We start from the raw sequence: 21,390 nt of genomic DNA, 5'->3' as shown, positions 1-21,390 counted from the left end.
TAACAATAAAAATTGGTTTAATCTGTGCACAAAAAAAAGAGAAGGCCTAACAGGGTCCACTCTCAGAAAACATTTAGTTAACACATATTAACCAGTCCTCTCAGTACTTCATATTAACTGCTTTATTCAATTCACACAAGAGCAAGTATACGAAAACCTTTCTAATTCGAAGTGATTCGAAGTACAAGAAATGTTCGCATTAGCCACATAGCAAAAAGGAAGAAAAAAAAACTGCCGCAGGCAAACTTTCACTGCGACAATGCACTGCACATGCACTCACTTCGTACCACTGATGCACTTTGTTTTGAAGCTAGAGGACTGCAGAAATTCAGCTTGCCAAGGTGTTACTTTACTGCTTGTGCACGTCTGCAACATTAGCATGGCTAAAGCACACATGTACACAATCATTTGCTGTGAAAAATATATATATATTTCAGTTTGGTTTATGGCATTAAACATTTTAAAGCAACAGGATGGCTTTGGATAACCTCGACCACCTGGGGCTTTAAAAAGTGTGCTGACATCCCAGAGCGAACAGCTGTTTTTAGCTTCACCTCTGACGATCCTGGGTTGCAAAGCTTAACAGTCAGGTGCCCTAACCGCTGAGTCACCAAAAAAAATAGAAAGGAACACATACATACACATGCATGCCTGCACACAGGACCTGACTAAGCCAGTATGAATAAAGAAACACGTACTTGAGGAGAAAAGAAAAAAAGAAAAGCTCAAACTCACCGGCCCTCCATACTCAATGACGTCATCGAACACACAAAGACCCCACTGATGGTCTGGCCAAGGTCGATCTGGGCCCTAGGAGAAAGCAGATCATTCATAACAAGGCTCTCATGAGTGCCAATGGCCAAGCCTTGCAAGACTCCCTCCTGCCCACCAACTAAGCACTTAGCATGACAACTAAGTCACACAATGCAGCAGTTTAGTGGAGTAACATAAAAATCTACAGATACAGCTCAAGAACCGATGCACTCTAACTAGTGGCATCAACCTATTCTCTGTGGTTAATCTTCTGGTACCTGCGACCCCACTGCGATGTCACACTACAGTAATAGCTGGCCAAAAGGTAAATTCAGTGCTTTGGTGAACATTTTGAGTTCATAATGAGACCATATACAGTTAAACTTCTATGTAACGAACCTCCATGCAACGAATTCCTCAATATTGCGAAGTTTTTCAATTCCACAAAGCGCCGTGTTTCAGCGGCGACGCCGCATCTACACGGCAGACGCAGCAAGTCACCGCTGCTTTCGCTTTCGAAACATGGCACTGCAATAGTTCGCGATTCATAGTGGCAAAAAATAACAGAACAAAAAAACAAAATGACATGGGGCAAGCAATGTGCACCTACGCTGCAGTGTGGTTTCTCACGGACCCCCGCACGTTAGCAGCGGGAAGAGTGGAGCGTGTCGGCAACGCGAGGCAAAGTCGGTTGGTGGGCGAGCGGGAACATGCATGAAGACACAGGCAGCTTTTCGCTCGGTGCGAATGTGTGTGCTCTCCCCCAGACCAATTCTTCCTCTCCCACCTCCTCCTTTCCCCGCTAGCTCGCAGACGCGGCACGCGAGCCGCAGTGAAGGTGGAGGCTGCCGCAGTCACACCACGCTATCAACGCAATCTCGAAACATTTCAATGCATATATAGCTGAGTAATTGATTTACTGTAAGCATTTTTAGGTGCTTTTCCCTACATTAATTCTTAATTTGGTTTTCTTTATGCATCGTCCTTTTGGGTCTTCACATGAAAACTGCATATAACGAAAACCTGGACGTGTAACGAAACATCATGGACATTTTACAATTTTATTATAACCAGGCTTAACTGTGCCTTACAGTCCTCTCTCTCCAATACAAAAACGTTTTACAATAAACCAAGCAGAAATATTCTAAAAGAGCAAAACCAGGAAACCGAAACCAAAAGTAAGTTTCCTCAAACAATGATGACGCAATGCACACCCCTATACAGGCACAAAACCTCTTATGTGCATGCCAATTGGCTAAACCGTCTGTAAATGACGCTATTAGTCTCGCATGGCCAAATGTAGGTTCAAAATTTTGTCCAGCTTTCTTAAGGAACGCTGAGTGAAAATAAGCGGTCGCGCGTGCAGTGATGTCAACCAGTGTCTGCTTTCGCATTTGCAGTGCCATTGGAAGCCAACTTCTAAGCCTCAAAATGCACAGCTATTTGCTTGTATGAATTGCAGGGGTATGACCCGCAACACTTCTCTGCTGTCAGTTCGCATTTTTAGACGAGAGGAATAGCTATTTCATTTAAACATGGATAGGTGCTCACTATGCCGTTGTGCCTCGGCAGATCTGGAGGTGCAAAGAGACACGCTCGCACCTCAAGGCCCATGCTAACACAACAGTAATTCCATTTGCAGCAGCGCTACATATACTTGAAGTATAAATTTTTACAGGATTCCGTTTATCAGATTATGCACAGGAAGGACCTGCATGAAACGGGGTGGCGCTGTCACATCACTCCTGAACACAGTAAACCCTCGTTACAGTCAAATCTCGATATAACGAATCCCGCGGGACCGCGAAAAATCATTCGTTATTTTGAAATATCGTTGTACTGAAAAATCTGCGATTATAGGCCAGTGGTCAAACCTAGGTATGAAAATGACGTACCTTGGCAGTAGGCACGTGTGTAGACAAGCAAAACCTCAAGTGAAAAGGTTGCACTAACTCCAAAGCTGATTTATTTGAAGAAATCCATTATTTTCTTCTGCCGCGTGCAGCAAACACGACCGCGCACTACATTGCACCACTACAGCACATACACCTTCAGCTTTCCGGAACACCTCATTGCGTGCGTGATTGCACCGGGCGATGAAAGTACGGACTTTGTCCATGTGAAAAAAAAAAAAAAAAAAACCATCGGAGTTCATTATGACCCCATCTTCAATGCTTCCTGAGCTTTGAAAATCTTGTCTCGGTCTTTCATAATGATCGCGGCAGTCGATGGGACAATGCTAGCTGTCTGTAGAGGCCGAATCGCTTTTTCCCTGCGTCGATTTCTTGCAGTGAAAGCAGCTGCGTTCATATCTTCTTGGCACTTCGCTGGCTAATATCATCGTCAATCTCGCACAAACTTTGCAATAAGATAATCAGCGGCAGAAAAAAATAAAAATACCGTCCCGCACGCGCGAACGCACGAACGATTGAGTCGCCTACGGCACACAACACAGGAAGAAAAAAAACGCAGGCAGCTAGGCCTGCCGGCTACTGCGTAATAAACCATAGCTTCATGGTGGCGCTAGGAGCTGGTCCTAGATGTCCTGATGATGATAGCTACAACCCACGGACCATGCACGCAGAAACGGCGGTTTCTGTTTCGTTTCACGCTAGAGTTGCAATCTGCGGTGCTGTTAATTTTAGCCAAATTCGTAATACTGATGTTCCAATACAACGAGAAATTAAATACGTTCGTTATTCTGAAATATACGCTATTTTGAAATTCGTAATTCTGAAATAGTTTTACATTGAAAACATGGCAAATCTGCTGGGGATTCTTAAAAAATTCGTTAATTCGAAAAGTTCGTTAATGTGGTGTTCATAGTAACGAGATTTCACTGTAATTGGGCCTTCAAGGGACAAGAAAACATGTCCGAATTAGCCGAAAACTCAATTTTAGAACGGTCCTGAAAAAAAAAAATAACTGTTTGCTTCACAGTAATTTTATCTGATGAACAATTGCACAATAATTGTCTGCATTCGGGATGAAACTAAAGTGAGAACAACGCTTCCCCTTGGTTTCGAAAAGTGCTTCGCTTTGCGCACACTGTTCCAGAAGATCCCTCTTAACGAACGACTCCGTTGCATTTTGAGGATGCTTCACTGCACGTTCCACGCGGTAAAGCACTGCAGTGAAACACTGTGGCAAAAAGCTGCATATTTTTTTTCTTTGCGGGAAATTTATGCAAAGTTAGGGGGTGTAATAACTATGCAGGCAAAATTTTCGAGAAAACGTTTTGGAGCGCTAAAAGCAAATTTTAATGGGTGTGATTCGGGGTTCTTAAACCAGCTATTGTAAATATAACCAAAACAGTACTTTCAAGCAAAACCTACCTTTGTTATAAAAGTACAGGGTCACCAAAAGCCCGAATTGCTAAAGCGCTTTTTTTACCACATGTAGCCACGTCATCACTCCCCACGTTTTGTGGTATAATGTTCACAGCAGGCCACACATTTTTACTCTTATCAGAGACTTGATCCGAGTGTGTCGACACTGCAACTGCTGCCTCCAGTTACGCACGCAGAACTCGAAGCTAAAGTGCCTGTTGGCAGCATGGTTGCCGCGTTCTAGCACGTACTCAATAGCTTTCAGCTTAAAAGCAGCTGTACAGCTTGCATACCACCCCATCACGCTGTGGCACCAAGAACACGGTAGCCGGTGGAACAAAACAAGTAACACAAACGGAACGAAGGAACAGTGACAACAAGACATGGGGCACCACCCAAGATGGCGACAACTACGAGCATGATCGATGATGATGATGATGATCTAGCCGAGCATGTTATCGCTGCCTGGTAGTGCGCGCACACAACTAGGCCAGCCAGGTTCAGTAGCGCTCCAAAGATGGCGCTTGCTACTACTAGCAGACGACTCTCGAGGTGGTAATATTGGTGGGGCAAATGATTATGCGAGGGAAAAAAGATATCTAATTTTTGACGGCCAATGTGAGGGATTATGAGCAATATACGAGTGCAAGCATTACGCCAGTAAATACGATACAGTCGAACCCGGATATATCGAACTCGAAGGGGATCGCGAAAAAGTTCGATATATCGATAATTCGATATACAGAAATTGGCTTGTGACGGCACTTACGATGCGAAAAAACCCTCTCTCCACTTTTGCGCCCGAGAATTTGAAAAAAAAAAAAAAAAAAGAAAAGGAAAGCTTTAAGGCCAGCTCGCTCGCATGCAAGCGATTGAGAGATCTCAGCGACGAGCGGCAGCGACAGAGCGAAAAATTTCCAACTTGTTGGAACTGCGTCCCGCTCGCCGCTCGAGCCACCGCGGCAGCTCAAAACAAGGTTTCCGTGTCGCTGCGGCAGAAAATCGCGAGCGTTTTCGCTTGCATGCCGATGGCGCGCGTCACTCCGTTTCGGTCCTCGCATCCACAGCTCATTTCTTGGCAGCGTGCCAAGATGTTGCGCAGCGATAACATCAGGGCGCGTTTATCTTTTTATAGCTAGCTCCTCCGGTGGCGGGGAGTGAACTTGGAGCGGGCGTCATGATCGCAGCAGCTGACAGCATGCTTCCCTTGATTCATACATGCAAAGATAAGCGGCTCCCGCAAAAAAAAAAAAGAAAAAAAAAAAAAGCCTGCCGCTTTTTAACGTCCGCAGCCGCCATATCTTACGCTACGTCGCGCGTACAGCACAACGATAAAGAATGACTCTCGCAAAAAAAGAAAAAATCAGACAGCTGCCGCTTCTTAACGTCCGCAGGCGCCATAGCCACGTCAGCCGCCGCGCGCAGAGGGTTCGCAACACACGCTGGAGAAAGCATCCCACGTATGTCTGAAAACGGGCTGAGCTGGCTTGGCGCATGCGTAGCGCGTGCTGAAGGAGAGAGCTGGGCAAAAGAATGGGCACACCCACGCACATGGCTTGCAAACGTCATGTGTTGGCGCGCGGGAAACGATACCTGCAGATGCGCGCGCCTTTGGCGAATGGGCGCGGCGCTGTCCAGAACTGTCCCTTCTCATTCCTTCCGCGCGTGGCTTGAAAACGTCACGCGGCAAACGGCCAAGAGTGATGCGATCGTCTTTGGGGAAGGCACACTTTCCAGTGCGTAGTGCGGAGTTCGATATATCGAACGACCGGCGAAATTGAATTCGATATATGACGCGGCTTTCCTATACTTTTACATTGGATTTTCAAGGGGATATTCTGTGAGTTCGATATAACCAAAATTCGATATATCCGGGTTCGATATAACCGGGTTCAACTGTATTAAAAAAAATTCTAAATATTAGTTTTTTGAATACGAATTAAATAACAAGGATATTCAATTCATGTATGAAATTTCGAATATTTACACAGCCCTAGTTTTGATACATCAACGATTTCAGCATCTGTAATATCTGTTAGTATCTTGATATTTAAATTAAATATCAAAGAATTGCATAGTCAGGGGTGGAAGCAGGCTCGAGCATTTTGGGAAACGAGGATTTTGGAGCATTTGAATTATGATTTGGAGCAAGTTTATAAGGTCAAATGCTTTTGATAATTAGTTTTTTCCTTTCTGAAATAAAAAATCTCTAATCTAATTCCTTTTTTTGCAAGTTCAATGCCTTTTCAACTTCCCACTGATGTCTGACAGGACAAGCAGTCAAAGCATGTAAAGATACATATTATAATATAGGCTGACCTTAGCAACTACTTGGAACAGACTAGCAGCAAATGAAACGCTTGCTGGCACGCTTCATAACTGAACGCCTACTCTGACCTAAAGCGTTTGCCTATTTTGACTTGGTAGATTCAAATGTAGAGTCTAACACTTCAATGCTCTCAAGCAGTGCCACTAATTTAGAGGTCAGATTAATGAGCACGACATTTAAGCTCTCTATCTTGTGGATATCCTTTTCGATCCTATATCGTGGAAGGCTCGATGGTGAAGTCGTTTTCACAGCAGAACCATTAGAATAACTCGTGCAGTTCTTGCAGTCGGACAAGTTCCCCAACGGCTAACAGTAGATTGCGCTATCTGCTTCGCTTACTGCTCTCGATTCTTTCTCCACCAGCTATTCAAAAGGCTGGGAAGAGGTGCTGTCATATGCACAATGATTTTTTTGCAATCAATTTCCTTCAATCGCCTGTGGCTCATGCTAAATTTACTTGCAAACAAAAGTTTATTATGCTCCATGCTTCTCTCCCTTACAAAAATTTGATTTGTATTAAGCCCAGTGTAATATGTGCTACATCTTTGCCCCCGATGCTGTGACCAATGTTACCGTGTCCTGCTAAACATGATGGCAGAACCTCGAGGCAGCCAGTTTGGAGCAGTTTTGGAGCAATATTGTATTTTGGAGCAGAATAGAGCAAATGGAGCAGCACTTCCATTCCTGCATAATAAAGGCTCGAGACTATGATGCTTATTGCACCTTGGCTTGCTCCTGATTGAACATTGCTAAATGAATTTGAAATCATTTATAAATTTTTTTTTTTTTTACCTGTTCCCTTAAGAGTGTCCTAAAGAATGGAGTAAAAACAAGTGCTGGAGACTAATCAAAACAATGCAGACACTCACCAGTAATCGCGTGAAATGAGGAAGCAGCTTGTCAAACAAGGGGAAAAACTCTTCCTTGTAACAGGACAGTAATGGTCGCATGATGTCAGCCACTTTGCTCAGCAAAAAGACGTCCTCGTCATCCTGCACAGATCCCAACAGAGGCACACTTCCATGCAGTTCCCTCCGTAGGACTCGATACGCAAATGCCAGCAGTCTCGGCAAACATCAAACCTACTTGTTTCTTCAGATAAAAAAAAGCAACATTTTGAACATGTGCATGTACAAAAGCAGTTCCAGCACAGCGAAACATCACATACAGGGGCAGACCATGGAAAGATTGACTGGTCACCATGACACAAGACGCATGCTCTAAGGCCACTGCTGCCAACAGGGCGAGGCAATCTAACCTACACGCTGCCCCTTTTAGAGGCACAAAAACTACTCCCTCAAATAAAAACAGGCAGCCTGCACAAGCTTGGCTGATTGAAAGACCTGGGGTCCTACACAAGAATGTCTAATCTCAATTTCGTCGCAAAAAAATGAAGCCACAGCCCACGAAAGCAGCGATGCTGCACCACAGCGCAGAGCCAATTAACAGTGCCAATGCTTATGCGAAGTCTATGGCAAGGGCATAGAGAGAGGGGCAAGATGGGGCTAAGCTCTCCCTCAACACTGCCCCCGAGATAAAGCCATCAATATTTCGGAGCAAGAATACACTAAGAAATGTCATATGGACCATTTTTTCCTGTGGTGCACTCCACTAGCAACTGCCAAGCTAAGCATGTTTGACATAATGATTGCTGTTGGAGCTCCTTGAGGCAAAGATGTTTGAGAACCCCTGTTTTAAACCCAAGAACATATTTCCATGATTATGCGAAAGATTCCCCTGTTTTGAACAGCCCAACACCACGCAAACAGTATTTCTGCTGATAAAGACATTCATGCCACAGCTAGTCCTGTTGAGTATGAACAAACTTGTCTAAAAATAGTTTATGGTGTTCAACATTGTTCAATGAAAAAGATGATTGAGGCTACGAGGGACAGCACATTTGCCTAACGAGAACTACTTCGCCTTTTTCAATTCTGACGGCAGATTATGTTACAATTCAAATTCCACATTGTTCTAGTGTACTCAAGTGAACAGTGACGCAGACTCGCTACATATGCCGGCTCTGAAGGTTGGATGAAACTCGAGAATAAAAAAAAAAAAGTACTAAATGTTCAGACCTCGTCAAGGAGTTCCTCCTCAACAAGCTCGTCGTAGTCTTCATCCCTGCGCTTGAGCTGGCGCTCATCAGCACGTTCAAAGTGCTCCCGCAGGTATTTATCCAACACCCCGATCAGGGTGTTCATCTGCTCCTCTGACAGACATTTGGTACCCATCACTGTCAGGCACTGAAACAGAACAAACAAGGAAGACAACATCAGCAGAGAACCAGCCTTGCAAGACGTGGTCTTTCACTAGTACAGTAGAATCTTGTTAATTTTCCCCCATTAGTTCGGAAAATTCAGGTTATTCGAACTAGGTGTGCAGTACCGGCCAACGCTCATGTGAGTCTATGGCATCGAATGCTCGTCAATTCGAACATAAGCAGGCTCACTTCAGTTAATCCAGATGCAGGATCACATTGAGGTACAACTTGTGTAACCAGTGATCACCAAAACAGACCTCCTTGAATCTCAATAGCATGGAGCAGTGGTGTTAAAACCCTTCGCGCACGCTAGAGCAGGCATGACAATGATCAGAAGTTCGCTATTTCCGAAATATAACCCAATCATGCAGTTTTGGTTTTGCTTCATTTAGGAATGTGGAAATATGGGAGAAAAATTCCTTCAAATATCAAATCGAATATCTGAGATGTCATACTGCTGCTGAATATAATAAGCTCGTTAACTCGGAACCAGAAAGAGCGTCCAAATTGAATGAAAGCTCGAATTATTGAATGGGCCTGAAAAAAAAATGGCAGTGGCTTAGCTCCGGTTAAGCCTGGTAAATTGCGTTAGCAATGGCCGCATGGCTACGCTTGTGTGTTCGCTTGTGGCGTAGCTTGTGTGGTTCGATAGTTTGGCTATAGAGTAACACATGACACACACGACTGTTCTTCTGGCGATGCTTTAGTGCGCTGTCTTCGCTTGGTGGCATTGCGGCGTTCCTGGACAGTCATGTGTTCATCAGTAGCCGATGAGGTGGAAGCAATCGGAGAGCTAGAACGTAGTCGCCGAGCTTCATCTTGTGCACGACGCTAGGCAACACGTTCTTCCACTGTCTCTTGCGCACGTTGTCACTTCCTAGTCGCTGCTTGTCGCTGGCACCTCTCTTTAGCAGCCTGCATAGCAAAGCAAACACTGCGAGGCCGAAGCAGCGGCGAACCATCTGTTCGGTGCGGCAGCGGCGCCGCTGAAGCGCGGCGCGCCAACGGTGCCGCCATCTGGCGGAGCTCGGATAGAGCGGTTGCTGTTCAAAGTCAAACACAGCGTCTGCCCAGGGATACGCAACGGCTCCAAACCTGGCGCAGTATTGTTATGGCAATAAAATTGCAAAAATCATTTGTATTTTATCTGATGAACGCTTGTACGATGGTTGCCTGCATTTGAGATGAAACCAAAGTGAGGACGATGTTTTTTCCTGGTTTCGTCACTTGCTTTGCTTTGCGCATATTGTTGGGAAGACCCTCTTAACAAAAGCAAAGGTCGCACTTCACGAAACGGCACCTTTACGATTTGAGGATGCTTCACTGCACAGCCAATGCAGTCAAGCATTGCGGTGAAGCGCGCAGTGTGGGGAAACGGTGGTGAATTCGAAAATATTCGGTGAAATCTGTAATGTTCGAATATTCAAATACAGTTGAACCCGGATATATCGAACTCGAAGAGGATCGCGAAATAGTTCGATATATCGATAATTCGATATACAGAAATCGGCTTGTGACGGCACTTACGATGCCAAAAAACGATACCGTATTTGTCGTGTAATCAACCCACTCGCATAATGAACCCACCCTCCACTTCTGCACCCGAGAATTTGAAAAAAAAATAAAAAAATGCGTTAAGGCCAGTTCGCTCACATGCAAGCGACGAGCGGCAGCAACAGAGCGAAAATTTTCAAACTTGTTGGAACTGCGTCCCTCTCGCCGCTCGAGCCAGCGCGGCAGCTCAAAACAAGGTTTATGTGTCGCCGCGGTGGCAGCAGAAATCGCAAGCATTTTCGCTTGCATGTCGATGGCGCGCGTCAGACCGTTTCCGTCTCGGACGTCTCATCCACAGCTCATTGGCAGCGTACCAAGATGCTGCGCCGCGATAACGTCAGGGCGCGTTTATCTTTTGATAGCTCCTGCGGTGGCGGGGAGCGAACTTGGCAGAGTGCCCGTGATGGCGTGATTGCACAAGCCTGGTTCGATTTATCACGCCGCGCTTGGGGCGGGCGTCATGATCGCAGCAACTAACCGCGTGCTTTCGCTGATTCATACATGCAAGGATAAACGATAAAAAAAAACAAAATAAACATCCCCGCAAAAAAAAAAAAAGAAAACCCTGCCACTTCTAACGTCCGCAGCCGCCCTATCTTGCGCTACGCCGCGCGTACAGCACAACGATAAGAAAGAATGACTCTCACAAAAAAAAAAAACACACACAGCTGCCGCTTCTTAACATCCGCAGGCGCGCCACCCCACGCAGAGGGTTCGCAACACACACTAGAGAAAGCGTCCCACGTCTGTCTGAAAACGGGCTGAGCTGGCTTGGTGCATGCGTTGCGCGTGCTGAAGGAGAGAGATAGCTCGGCAAAAGAATGGGCACTCCCATGCACATGGCTTGCAAACGTCATGTGTTGGCGCGCGGGAAACGACAACTGCAGATGCTCGCGCCTTTGGGGAATGGGCCAGCCGTCGCCGAACTGTCCCCTCTCATTCCTTCCGCGCGTGGCTTGAAAACGTCACGCGGCAAACGGCCAAGGGTGATGCGATCGTCTTTGGGGAAGGCACACTTTCCAGTGCGCAGTGCGGAGTTCGATATATCGAACGACCGGTGAAATTGAGTTCGATATATGACGCGGCTTTCCTATACTTTTACATGGGATTTTCAAGGGGATATTTCGTGAGTTCGATATAACCAAAATTCGATATATCCGGGTTCGATATAACCGGGTTCGACTGTATATCGATAATTCGATATACAAAAATCGGCTTGTGACGGCACTTACGATGCGAAAAAACAATACCGTATTCGTCGCGTAATCAACCCACTCGCATAATGAACCCACCCTCCACTTTTGCACCCGAGAATTTGAAAAAAAAAAAAAAATGCGTTAAGACCGGCTCGCTCACATGCAAGCGATTGAGCGATCTCAGCGACGAGCGGCAGCGACAGAGCGAAAAATTTCAAGCTTGTTGGAACCTCTTGCTGCTCGAGCCACCGCGACAGCTCAATACAAGGTTTCTGCGTCGCTGCGGCAGAAATCGCGAGCGTTTTTCGCTTGCATGTCGATGGCGCGCGTCACTCAGTCGCATCCACAGCTCATTTCTTGGCAGCCTACCAAGATGCTGCGCAGCGATAACGTCAGGGCGTGTTTATCTTTATATAGCTCCTCTGGTGGCGGGGAGCGAACTTGACAGAGTGCCCGTAATGGCTTGATTGCACAAGCCTGGTTAGATTTATAACGCCGTGCTTGGGGCGGGCGTCATGATCGCAGCAGCAGACCGCAGCAGACCGCGTGCTTCCGTTGATTCATACATGCAAAGATAAACGGCTCCCGCCAAAAAAAAAAAAAAAAGAAAAAGGAAGCCTGCCGCTTCTTAACGTCCGCAGCCGCCATATCTTACGCTACGTCGCGCGTACAGCACAGCGATAACAAAGGATGACTCTCGCAAAAAAAAAAAAGAAAAAAAGAAAACAAAAAGCTGCCGCTTGTTAACGTCCGCAGGCGCCATAGCCACGTCAGCCGCCGCGCGCAGGGGGTTCGCTGTAACACACGCTGGAGAAAGTGTAGAAAGCGTCCGACGTCTGTCTGAACACGGGCTGAGCTGGCTTGGCGCATGCGTAGCGCGTGCTGAAGGAGAAAGATAGCTCGGCAAAAGAATGGGCACACCCACGCACATGGCTTGCAAACTGGCTTGCAAACGTCATGTGTTGGCGCGCGGGAAACGATAACTGCAGATGCATCTGCACGCGCCTTTGGGGAATGGGTGCGGCGCTGTGCAGAACTGTCCCCTCTCATTCCTTCTGCGCGTGGCTTGAAAACGTCACGCGGCAAACGGCCAAGGGTGATGCGATCGTCTTTGGGGAAGGCACACTTTCCAGTGCGTGGTGCGGAGTTCGATATATTGAACGACCGGTGAAATTGAGTTCGATATATGATGCGGCTTTCCTATACTTTTACATGGGATTTTCAAGGGGTTATTCCGTGAGTTTGATATAACCAAAATTCGATATATCCGGGTTCGATATAACCGGGCTCGACTGTATTTCGAATCTGTTTTTCGAATAAAAATACGAATCATATAGATTGCTTGCAAAACGATCTATTTCCTGCATCAAAGTGGATGTGAGCCAGCGAAGATGGAGTCATATAACAAGCATACTCAATTCGTATCTGAAATTTTGAGTTTTCGCGCAACCCTACACCATCTCGCGGCTGAAATCGGACACGAACACCGGCCAGTTGCGACATTTCGGACACTGCTTGGCGTGTCACTGTCCTTTTATTTTGAAATGGCATCGCACTGCTCTAATTCCTACGCAAATATTCCTAGCTTGCATACGCGCGTCACTTCCAGTACACTGAAACTGTGTGCTGGCCACGAACAGTTTGATCGCACTGCGTGCTTCACCACTTAGAAAGTGCCGTGAAGCATCCTCAAAATGAGATGAGGCTGCTTTGTAAAGCGGCATCACTGCTACTGCATTGCACTACGAAAAGGGCAGCCTTTGCAATTTTGGAGCATTTCAAGAAGCCAGAAAAAAACCATTGTCCTCACTTGGGCTTGCTCTCAAATGCAGACAACCATCATATAAGTATATAAGTGTTCATTAGATATAGCGGTAGTGTGATGCAAATGGTTTATTTTTTTTTTCAGGCCCATTCAATAATTTGAACTTTTCGTTAATTAGAACGTTTCTTCTGGTCCCTCGAAGGCTGAAGTGACAACAGTTCATTGTGAAAAGAAATAAGATCACTGCCTCGAACTAACCGTTTTTTGTCTTTTTCCAAAACAGCTGTCAGTAGAAGAGAGTAAGCAGAAGGAATAAACCGACAAAATTGTACCACGCACTCACTTCTGTGCTGTTTTGGTGGCAGTGGCTTTCACCCTTCATTATTTTCAATTACCGCAATCTAAAGTGCACTTCCTAGGCTATAGAAGGCGAGAAGAAAGTGCATAGCAGCAGCCTACTCAGAGCCAACCCACGCCACTTCTTTTCGTACAGCACAGTTCATGCAAGGTCGCCTGCTGCGCATTTTCGTTTTTGCATATTTGGCTATACATGCTCGTGTCAAAACAACTGCAAGAGAATTCACTCCCCCTCTAGTGTACGGGGGTGTAGGCATTGATTGGATGAACAGAACGCATGGTCTGCAGGCTGGCACCAAGATGGGTATGTTTGCACTGTGACGCTGTCATCAAGTCGGGCCATAACTAGTGATAGTGATATGTGCCCTTTGCTAGTCTTGCAACGGGTAACTTTTAGAAGCAAGTTTATTTCGACACGGTTTGAGATCCCTTGTTGCGCAAAACCGTTTCGAGACTTCCACTTCGGCCGCGTCACTAATTCTGTCTCACAGCACAAGCTATTACAGTGTTGAAGGCTAGTTAGGCAGTTATATGTACCGTCGCCGGTGCCTATACGCGGCAGGAATCGCCTTGAGAAGGTCATGCCCATTCCTCATCACTGACTGTAGGTAACAGGATGCGGTGATGCAGCATCCCTGGTGCACTTAACCTCCACATTTTGCTGCTTCTTAGGAAAATAACGAAGTGCGAATATCGCACCATGGTCATGACAAGAAAACAACCCTAGGCCAACTAAGCCAAAAGGCATGACCTTCTCAAAATGGTGCCGGGCTGCAAACAGTTGACGGCACCAGCCAAACAAAGCTCGCCGTTTTGGTCATATGCGATAGGAGACCAATAGCAGCGCGTTTCACATGATTTGGTTCTATGTTTTCCACTTCAGTGGCGGCAGTGAGGGTCACCAACCAAAATACTTTAATACCCCAGTCACACGGTCATTTTCAAAGGCGATTGAGTTGATAGCCTTAGAGATTTTCAATCGCGATCAAACTCAAAGGAGTTGTGCCGCTGCTACATGGCAAAACTCGAAGGCTATTGAAATAGTTCTGGTGTTTGGCGCCAAACTTTTATGGCGCCACTATCGTTGCTTTCGGTTTTGCTTAAAGAACAAATCTCTCTATAAATGCAAACCAAAATATAACTGTTACCTTTTTTTAGTAACTGCAGGTGTTTAGTTGTTATTCAAGGACTAATTTTTTTTTTTTTTTTTTTTTAGCGCGTTGGCGTTGATACGACCATGCTTTTCATTGTGTTTGTTTTTCTCGGCGGCGCATGCTACAGTAGTAGAGAGCACATAAATAATACGCCTAAAAAAAGAGCGATGCTATTTTAAAATTATTACGAGTATTATTATTTTACCGCGTAAATTAAAGATATAAAATAATAATGCTTGTTCACGTTTTTGTATCGTAAACGCGCTGTGCACGTGTGTGCGTGACGCTCCTCGGGTCAACGCTAGCAACCTTGCGCGACGTTTGAAGGCCTTCGAGATCTCGATAGAGTTCTGAGCTGTTCCGTTGACTCAATAGACTATCGACTCAATGGCCTTTGAAAACGCCCGTGTGGCAGCTTTCGAAGGCCGTCGAGTCGATAGGAAGTCTGTTAGAGGAAGTGCCTGTGTGACAGCGGTATAAGAAGAGCCTGAATTGCAATGTTTTGAATGAGACCAAAATTATGCCTGCAGAGTACTTTTCTTTGGAATGCTTTAACATCAGAATTAGGTGGTATTTTTCAACCAAAACTTCGGAGGTAGCTGCGGAAAAATCCGATTTTCTGACCAATTTTCAGTCACTAAGACCAGGGTCCCCCCTTAAATAAGTATACACACATTATCTTTAGATGCTTGACTTATTCTTTTTAATGATGTATAATGAATTGCTTTACATGAATCACCATGTAATTCCGGCTCTTGGGGCAGGCTAGGTTTAGCATTGTAGTAACTCTGGTTCACTAGAACGGCTCACGACCAAGGAGCGATTACACTGCCGTTTTTTTTTCATCCCTCACGCAATCTATATGCAGCTTTGACACCATAGCCGCCACTTCGCCATCGAAATTGAAATGTGCAACCAGAATTCAGTGCCTACGCTCCTTTAACTGCCAGGACAGGGCGAAGCAGCAGAATGAAGAGTTATTCGCAAAATACCATAAGGCATTGCTGCCACAATAACAGCCAAATTAGCAAGGACTGCATTGGTACCTATCACTGCTATAACCACGACTGGTTTACAAAAGCATAGCTGGGTAAACAGTACCTGGAAACCTAAGAGTGGCACTCTACTGCACTCTGTTGAGCCGCTTCCTCATACAACCAAATTCCTTCAATAATCTGCAATGCTATTCTATAAGCAGCTCCCATGCGAATACTTCGCTCATTTATCGCCATGACTTGTTGGGTTCTTGGTAAACCATTTCAAGCAACGTTAAGAAGGGTGTACCTGAGAGAAGCTGGCCATGTGCTCAGACAAAACCTCCTTTTCTGGCTCCCCATCGATGGCGCTAAGCAGCTCGGGGCAAATGTACTGCCACATGTCAGCCATGTATGAGTCACCCCGGATGCGTGCACACTCCAGCAGGCAAGGCAGGCACTCTGCGGCTGCCGACCGCACAGTGTCGTGGAAGTAGAACTTGAGCATGGGCACCATCAGCTTGACCACCTCTTCGGCGTACGCAGCAAAGCCTTCCTTCAGCTCTCGGGCATAGCATACCAGCATCTGGCAGGCCGTTGCCTTCTCTTCCAAGCCCACAGTTCGGATGCCAAAGTTTTGCTGAAACACATGTGGCAGTGTTTACCAAATGGTTCACTTCGCCCCTAATCTCATCGCAAGGTGCACCTTGTCTCACCTGGTCTCCAAAGCTGACAAACTGCCAATCCTCGTCCCCTTCGACCACTTTCATGTCATCACCTGAGTTAAAAACGAAAGCATCCACATCAAGGGCACAAGGAAGCGTTGTAATCGTACTGTGACAAAAGGAAGAAAGAAAGAAGTACTCAGTTTCAGAACCAGAAGGACACAAAGACTGAAGATACTGTGGGATTTTGGTCTTGTTACCCTACCAAATTATTCCGCTCACAAAATTTAGGCAAGTGTGAATGGGTATGGTAGCCGTGACGAGGCCACTGCATCCTGTTAAGCGCTCTTTGCAGTGCTTTCATTTTTAACCAAGCAGTGTGCTTCATCTCATATTTTCTGCTAACTGCATCTGCATTAAATAATGTATCTGGTGCGGCTTGCACCTACTGGTATTCCCATTTCGTTCACAGAACTTATAATCACCTTCCTCTAATAACTGTAAAACTTAATGGTCCTGAGTAACCTTGAAAAAGGTCCCATTCTGTCCCCTTGAGCAAACCAAGCAATGCAAAGCACAGAGGTAGCATGAGCACTCAACCACTTACTGTCCATGAGCGCGATCTCCGGCTTGAGTGCAGCTGCCTTGAGCACAGGGCCCATCACATACGGGAGGTACGGCTCAAACTGCTTGCCCAATATCTTGCAGATCCGTGCCCACGCAGATATCATGTATGACAACTGAAGTTGCGGGGAAAACACAAATACCGATTTAGAGAACAAGCGAACACACCTCACACTAACCATCATCCACAGCTCACCTTCTATATGCTAAAGCTGCACACTTTGTTTTGAACAAAAATTAGTTGTGGTTTAGCTATAATTACACTAGTTGAATTGCGAAAGCAACGGCGGAAACTTCTTTTGTCTGCTACATTAGTCCCCTATCACGCCCTATCAGTGTAAGGTACTACATTATTGGGGACACTTAAGCTCATCCTTTAAGTGTATGACACGAGAGCGTAAGCTACCAGCCCACATATAAAGTCATGCTTCAACCAAGCCGTATGGACATGCCTGTGTGTCGTATGGGTAACGAGAATGCAAACGGTTCTGGCAGGCTGATTCTGATATCACCCTCCCATATGAAAGGAGCGACCAGAGTTGGCAGCTCTTGCCCGTGGCATGGGGGTAACGTGAATTCAAATGTCATTGCAGGCTTATTTTATTGCAAAAGCAATACTACTCTAGGTTTCGAGCCTTCAGCATAGCGCGGCCAGTAGCCACATCTTACCCACGTGACGCTGTGACGTCACACCCCATGTGACACTAGGGTGTGGGCTGGCAGGAGCCCTCTCTTGGGTCTCTCGTTTCACATGGACGGTTATGTCAAAATCAGCCTGCTAGGACCCTGGCATTCACGTTACCCCTATAGGCCACTAAGGCATGTTCATACGGCTTGGTTAAAGCGGGGCTTTATATATGGGCTGAGGAAGAAGAAAAAGTAAAGAACGCTCGGTCACCCGCAGCTAATGTTTTTGCTCAATATTTGGTTCAGCAGCGTTGAACCCTTGTAAACACTTGTAATTTTTCTAATGAGGAGACCGTAGCTACGCCTCTTCACGGCGTAGCTACGGCCACACGAGGTCTTGAAAACCTACCACAGTGTAGCTTTCGATACAAAATGGTAAAGTATCGAGCACTGCCGTAGAGGGCTTCAGGTTACCATACAGCAAACTTGACCTCATGTTCAGCAGCCGGACACAAAAGTCACACAGCCAACTTAATTAATTTGAGTCTTGAACGCACAATCAGCACGAGTGCTGCACAGACCAGTTGGTTTCAAGAAGCAGTCTGCTCAGTCAACGTGGCCAGCTTTCGGACACAGTGTGCCCATCCAACACAAAGGTGGCGACACAAAGACACATCAGCAGACGTTTACAACATGCAACAATTTCCAATCCTGCCACTTTCTCATGGAATGCTGCTTGTAAATGTAAATCCTTTCTTTATTAGGTGTGCATAAGTGAACACAAGTACCTGCATCGAACCTAGCTGCTAAATGAGATGAGCGGGTCTTGAAATGAACTCTTTAATTACTGCTTCAACCTGCATGAAACTTCTGTGCTGATCATTTTTCATACTGATTTCAAATCTGTACTTGGACTTTTGATAGCTACACTGATTAAAGAACTACAGAAGTTTAAGAAAATAATTTAAGGGTACTTCTTACAGGGCTTTTTGGCAATTTTACCTCGCCAAACACAAAATTAAGTGCACAGGCTCAATGCCAAAGGCATGCTCAGGTGGTGATGCTATCTTTATTCGTTTGACAGCAATTTATGGGTCAATTTATAGGCAAGGAAATAGACCACCTCTTACTACATACACATTTATTATCTATCATTACCATCATAATTTGTAATTAGCACAATTAAGCTAGAGCAAAATTAATAGTATCATCCTAGATCTTCTTAGTATAATTACAATGATACCTAATTTGTCAATGACACTTAAACACAACATAGAAAAAAGCCCCGTAAGGCCGAGTGCAGTGCCCAAAACACCGAAATGAAACAAACGCATCTTATGTTTAAGAAAACTAACTTTTTCTAGAATGCAGCTACTGAAATGTGCATGGCATCAATGTGTAGCCTTGTTCTTGAAGAGTACGTCTATACTAAATATGTGACAGTAACGTCCCCCCAAAACCACTACAGCTTGTCATAAAAGCCATGTGCAGCCTTTGTTGATATAAGTATAGAGCCCAGTGGGACCTGCTTCTGGACCGCATAGTGCAGCTGATTTAGCATTAAGGCGGAGTCACACTGCGGAAACACAACAGCGACATCAACCGAACAAGTTCGCCAAACAAGCCGCCAACAAGTTTCCGAACCAACTTGTTGCCCAACAGCATGTCACACCGCACAAACAGCAGGGAAGCCGAACAGGTTGCTGCAGTGTTGCCTCGGTGTGACAGTGTTCAACCAAACAAGTTTACCAAACAAGCCGTCAACAAGTTTCCAAACCAACTTGTTCCCCAACAGCATGTCACACCGCACGAACAGTCGGGAAGCAAAACAGGTTGCTGCAGTGTTACCTCGGTGTGACAGTGTTTGGCAACCAAAACAAGCAGGGAACAGTGTCCGTCAACGCTGTTCGGCCTGTTCGCTGGCCGGGCGAATTTCAGGAAGACAACAGACCAACCAAAGTACTCATATTTGAGCTGATTGACTCATTCCTGCGAATTTCCTACTTGCAGATACGGTTTTCTTTTTTTGCAGAGTTTCCATGCAAACCATTTCCCACGTTGTGGCGTCTTGCAGGCAGCGCATTCACCCGTTGGCAAGGGCACGGAGCTTCGGCAACAGCGCCTCCCGCGGGTGGCGATGATATGCGCTGCTGCCTGCCAGCCGTAACGTCGTCGGCTGACTTATTGCGCCGGGAATTCCCGCCTTGGCGGCGGCTGTGTGAACCTTGAACCAAACGTGAGCGTCCCGTGTGTCTGCCTGGGAACATGTAAACTGACAACCCCCCATCTGCAGCGTCCCTCCGACGATTCGGCGAATCTCTTTTTCTACGGGCGCCGTGCCATCCGTGTTTACCTTGTTTTGGTACTGGTGTTTTCTTTTTGGAATGGGCCTAGAGCGCAGAAAATACAGCGTCCACGGTCCATGCTTTGATGCGAGAGAGTGCGATCACGGGACACCGAGCAGCAGTGCGTGGTGCGTCGACAATAAGAGCGGGCACGTGAAGAAATGGGCGAAGGAGTGGTGCGTCGGCACGGAGAGCGGATGTTTGAAAACTGTGTGCGAACGTGCGTGTGTGAAACGAAGAAGTGTATTTGTAATCGAGTGGTTAATTATTAATAAGGCGTATGACGTGATCGGATCAGCGAAGCTCGCGTGGGTGAGCTGTATGGCTGGGCGGTCAGAACGCCGACTCGACGAGGAATTCCACTCGTGTTGTGTTGCAAACAAAGGTGGTGGTCTGTCGGATTCGCGTTCTCACGGTCAAGGCCTCACAAATGCCTCTTCCTGTACTCCTGTAAGTATGTAGATAAATCTCATGTAATGTCTTCTCTGCCGTAAGCCTCTGCCCATTCCTCCAAACTGCTCATCATTTCTCAGGACGGGACCTGAGGAGATCGGACCAGAGTGAGAGCCGAACCGAGGGTCCCACAATAACAGTGCCCTCGTTCATCATTAAAGCAACCTCAGAGTAATTAGGACAGCCTCTTTGTCTATTGAAATTTTCACAGGCCCGTGTAATCTGGGCGAAATAGTAGCAAAATGGGCGGCTCCTGACATATCAGCGCCTCAACGAGGAGCACGTTCCCGCGGTGTGACACGGTGTCGCCCAACTGTCGGAGAACAAGTTCGCGGGAGCTGTTGGAGGGCGACAACGACATGTTTCGTGTTGGCGAGATGTGACAGGGCCGCCAACACTGCGCGAACACGCTGTTGACGGACAGAGTTGACCAACTGTTTCCGCAGTGTGACTCCGCCTTTAGTGAACACCCCTTCCATTGGAGAGGGTAGGACAAAAAATCTTCTTACCATCAAGAGGTCCGGAACACTGGCAATTTATTACAAGCTGCACGAAGTGGTTCAGAAGCAGACCCCTGGAGTCTACACTTTAGACAAAGACTGTACTACTACCCCTTGAATCAGCACGAAAAATAACGTTTATCCTTTCGCATGCCTGTTCTAGTGCCCTACAAGGTAAAGCAATACTTGAATTATACAATAATGTGTATCACCGTATCAATAATCCTGTACAAGGTTTAAGGCCAAAACACAGTGGCATATATTGCTCAAATTGACTTAATAAACTGGTCACTGCCCCATAATGAAACTTCGCTGTACAGCAGATGCAAAGCCGCACACATGGTCCTTTGCTGCAGCAAAAGCTTCTATTCGCACTGCAGCATTAAGCTTCCCGTTCAGCACACCTCTGGCGAACATGCGGAAAAATTGTCCATGCAACTTGCAACTGAAGAACACGGACAACGGCATGCTGTCAGGATCACTTGTCAGACGTGGTGTGATG

General features: G+C 46.1%; 1 protein-coding gene across 1 annotated transcript in view; it reads right to left on the bottom strand.

Annotated features, from left to right (window-relative positions):
* Window positions 1–21,390, bottom strand: part of Karybeta3 (karyopherin beta 3) — a 91,816-nt gene that overhangs the window by 9,287 nt on the left and 61,139 nt on the right. The window contains exons 12-17 of the mRNA XM_084593150.1: window positions 16,947–17,079; window positions 16,391–16,452; window positions 15,985–16,314; window positions 8,490–8,657; window positions 7,281–7,403; window positions 736–810 (exon numbers count right to left, since the gene is read on the bottom strand). Coding sequence (XP_084449276.1) covers window positions 736–810; window positions 7,281–7,403; window positions 8,490–8,657; window positions 15,985–16,314; window positions 16,391–16,452; window positions 16,947–17,079 — 891 coding nt within the window. The remainder of the gene's footprint in view (window positions 1–735; window positions 811–7,280; window positions 7,404–8,489; window positions 8,658–15,984; window positions 16,315–16,390; window positions 16,453–16,946; window positions 17,080–21,390) is intronic.

The sequence above is a fragment of the Amblyomma maculatum genome, chromosome 2, assembly GCF_055883805.1.
Source record: "Amblyomma maculatum isolate TAMU_Amacu chromosome 2, ASM5588380v1, whole genome shotgun sequence".
NCBI classification, from domain to species: domain Eukaryota; kingdom Metazoa; phylum Arthropoda; class Arachnida; order Ixodida; family Ixodidae; genus Amblyomma; species Amblyomma maculatum.
This window is presented reverse-complemented; position numbering and strand designations above follow the sequence as displayed.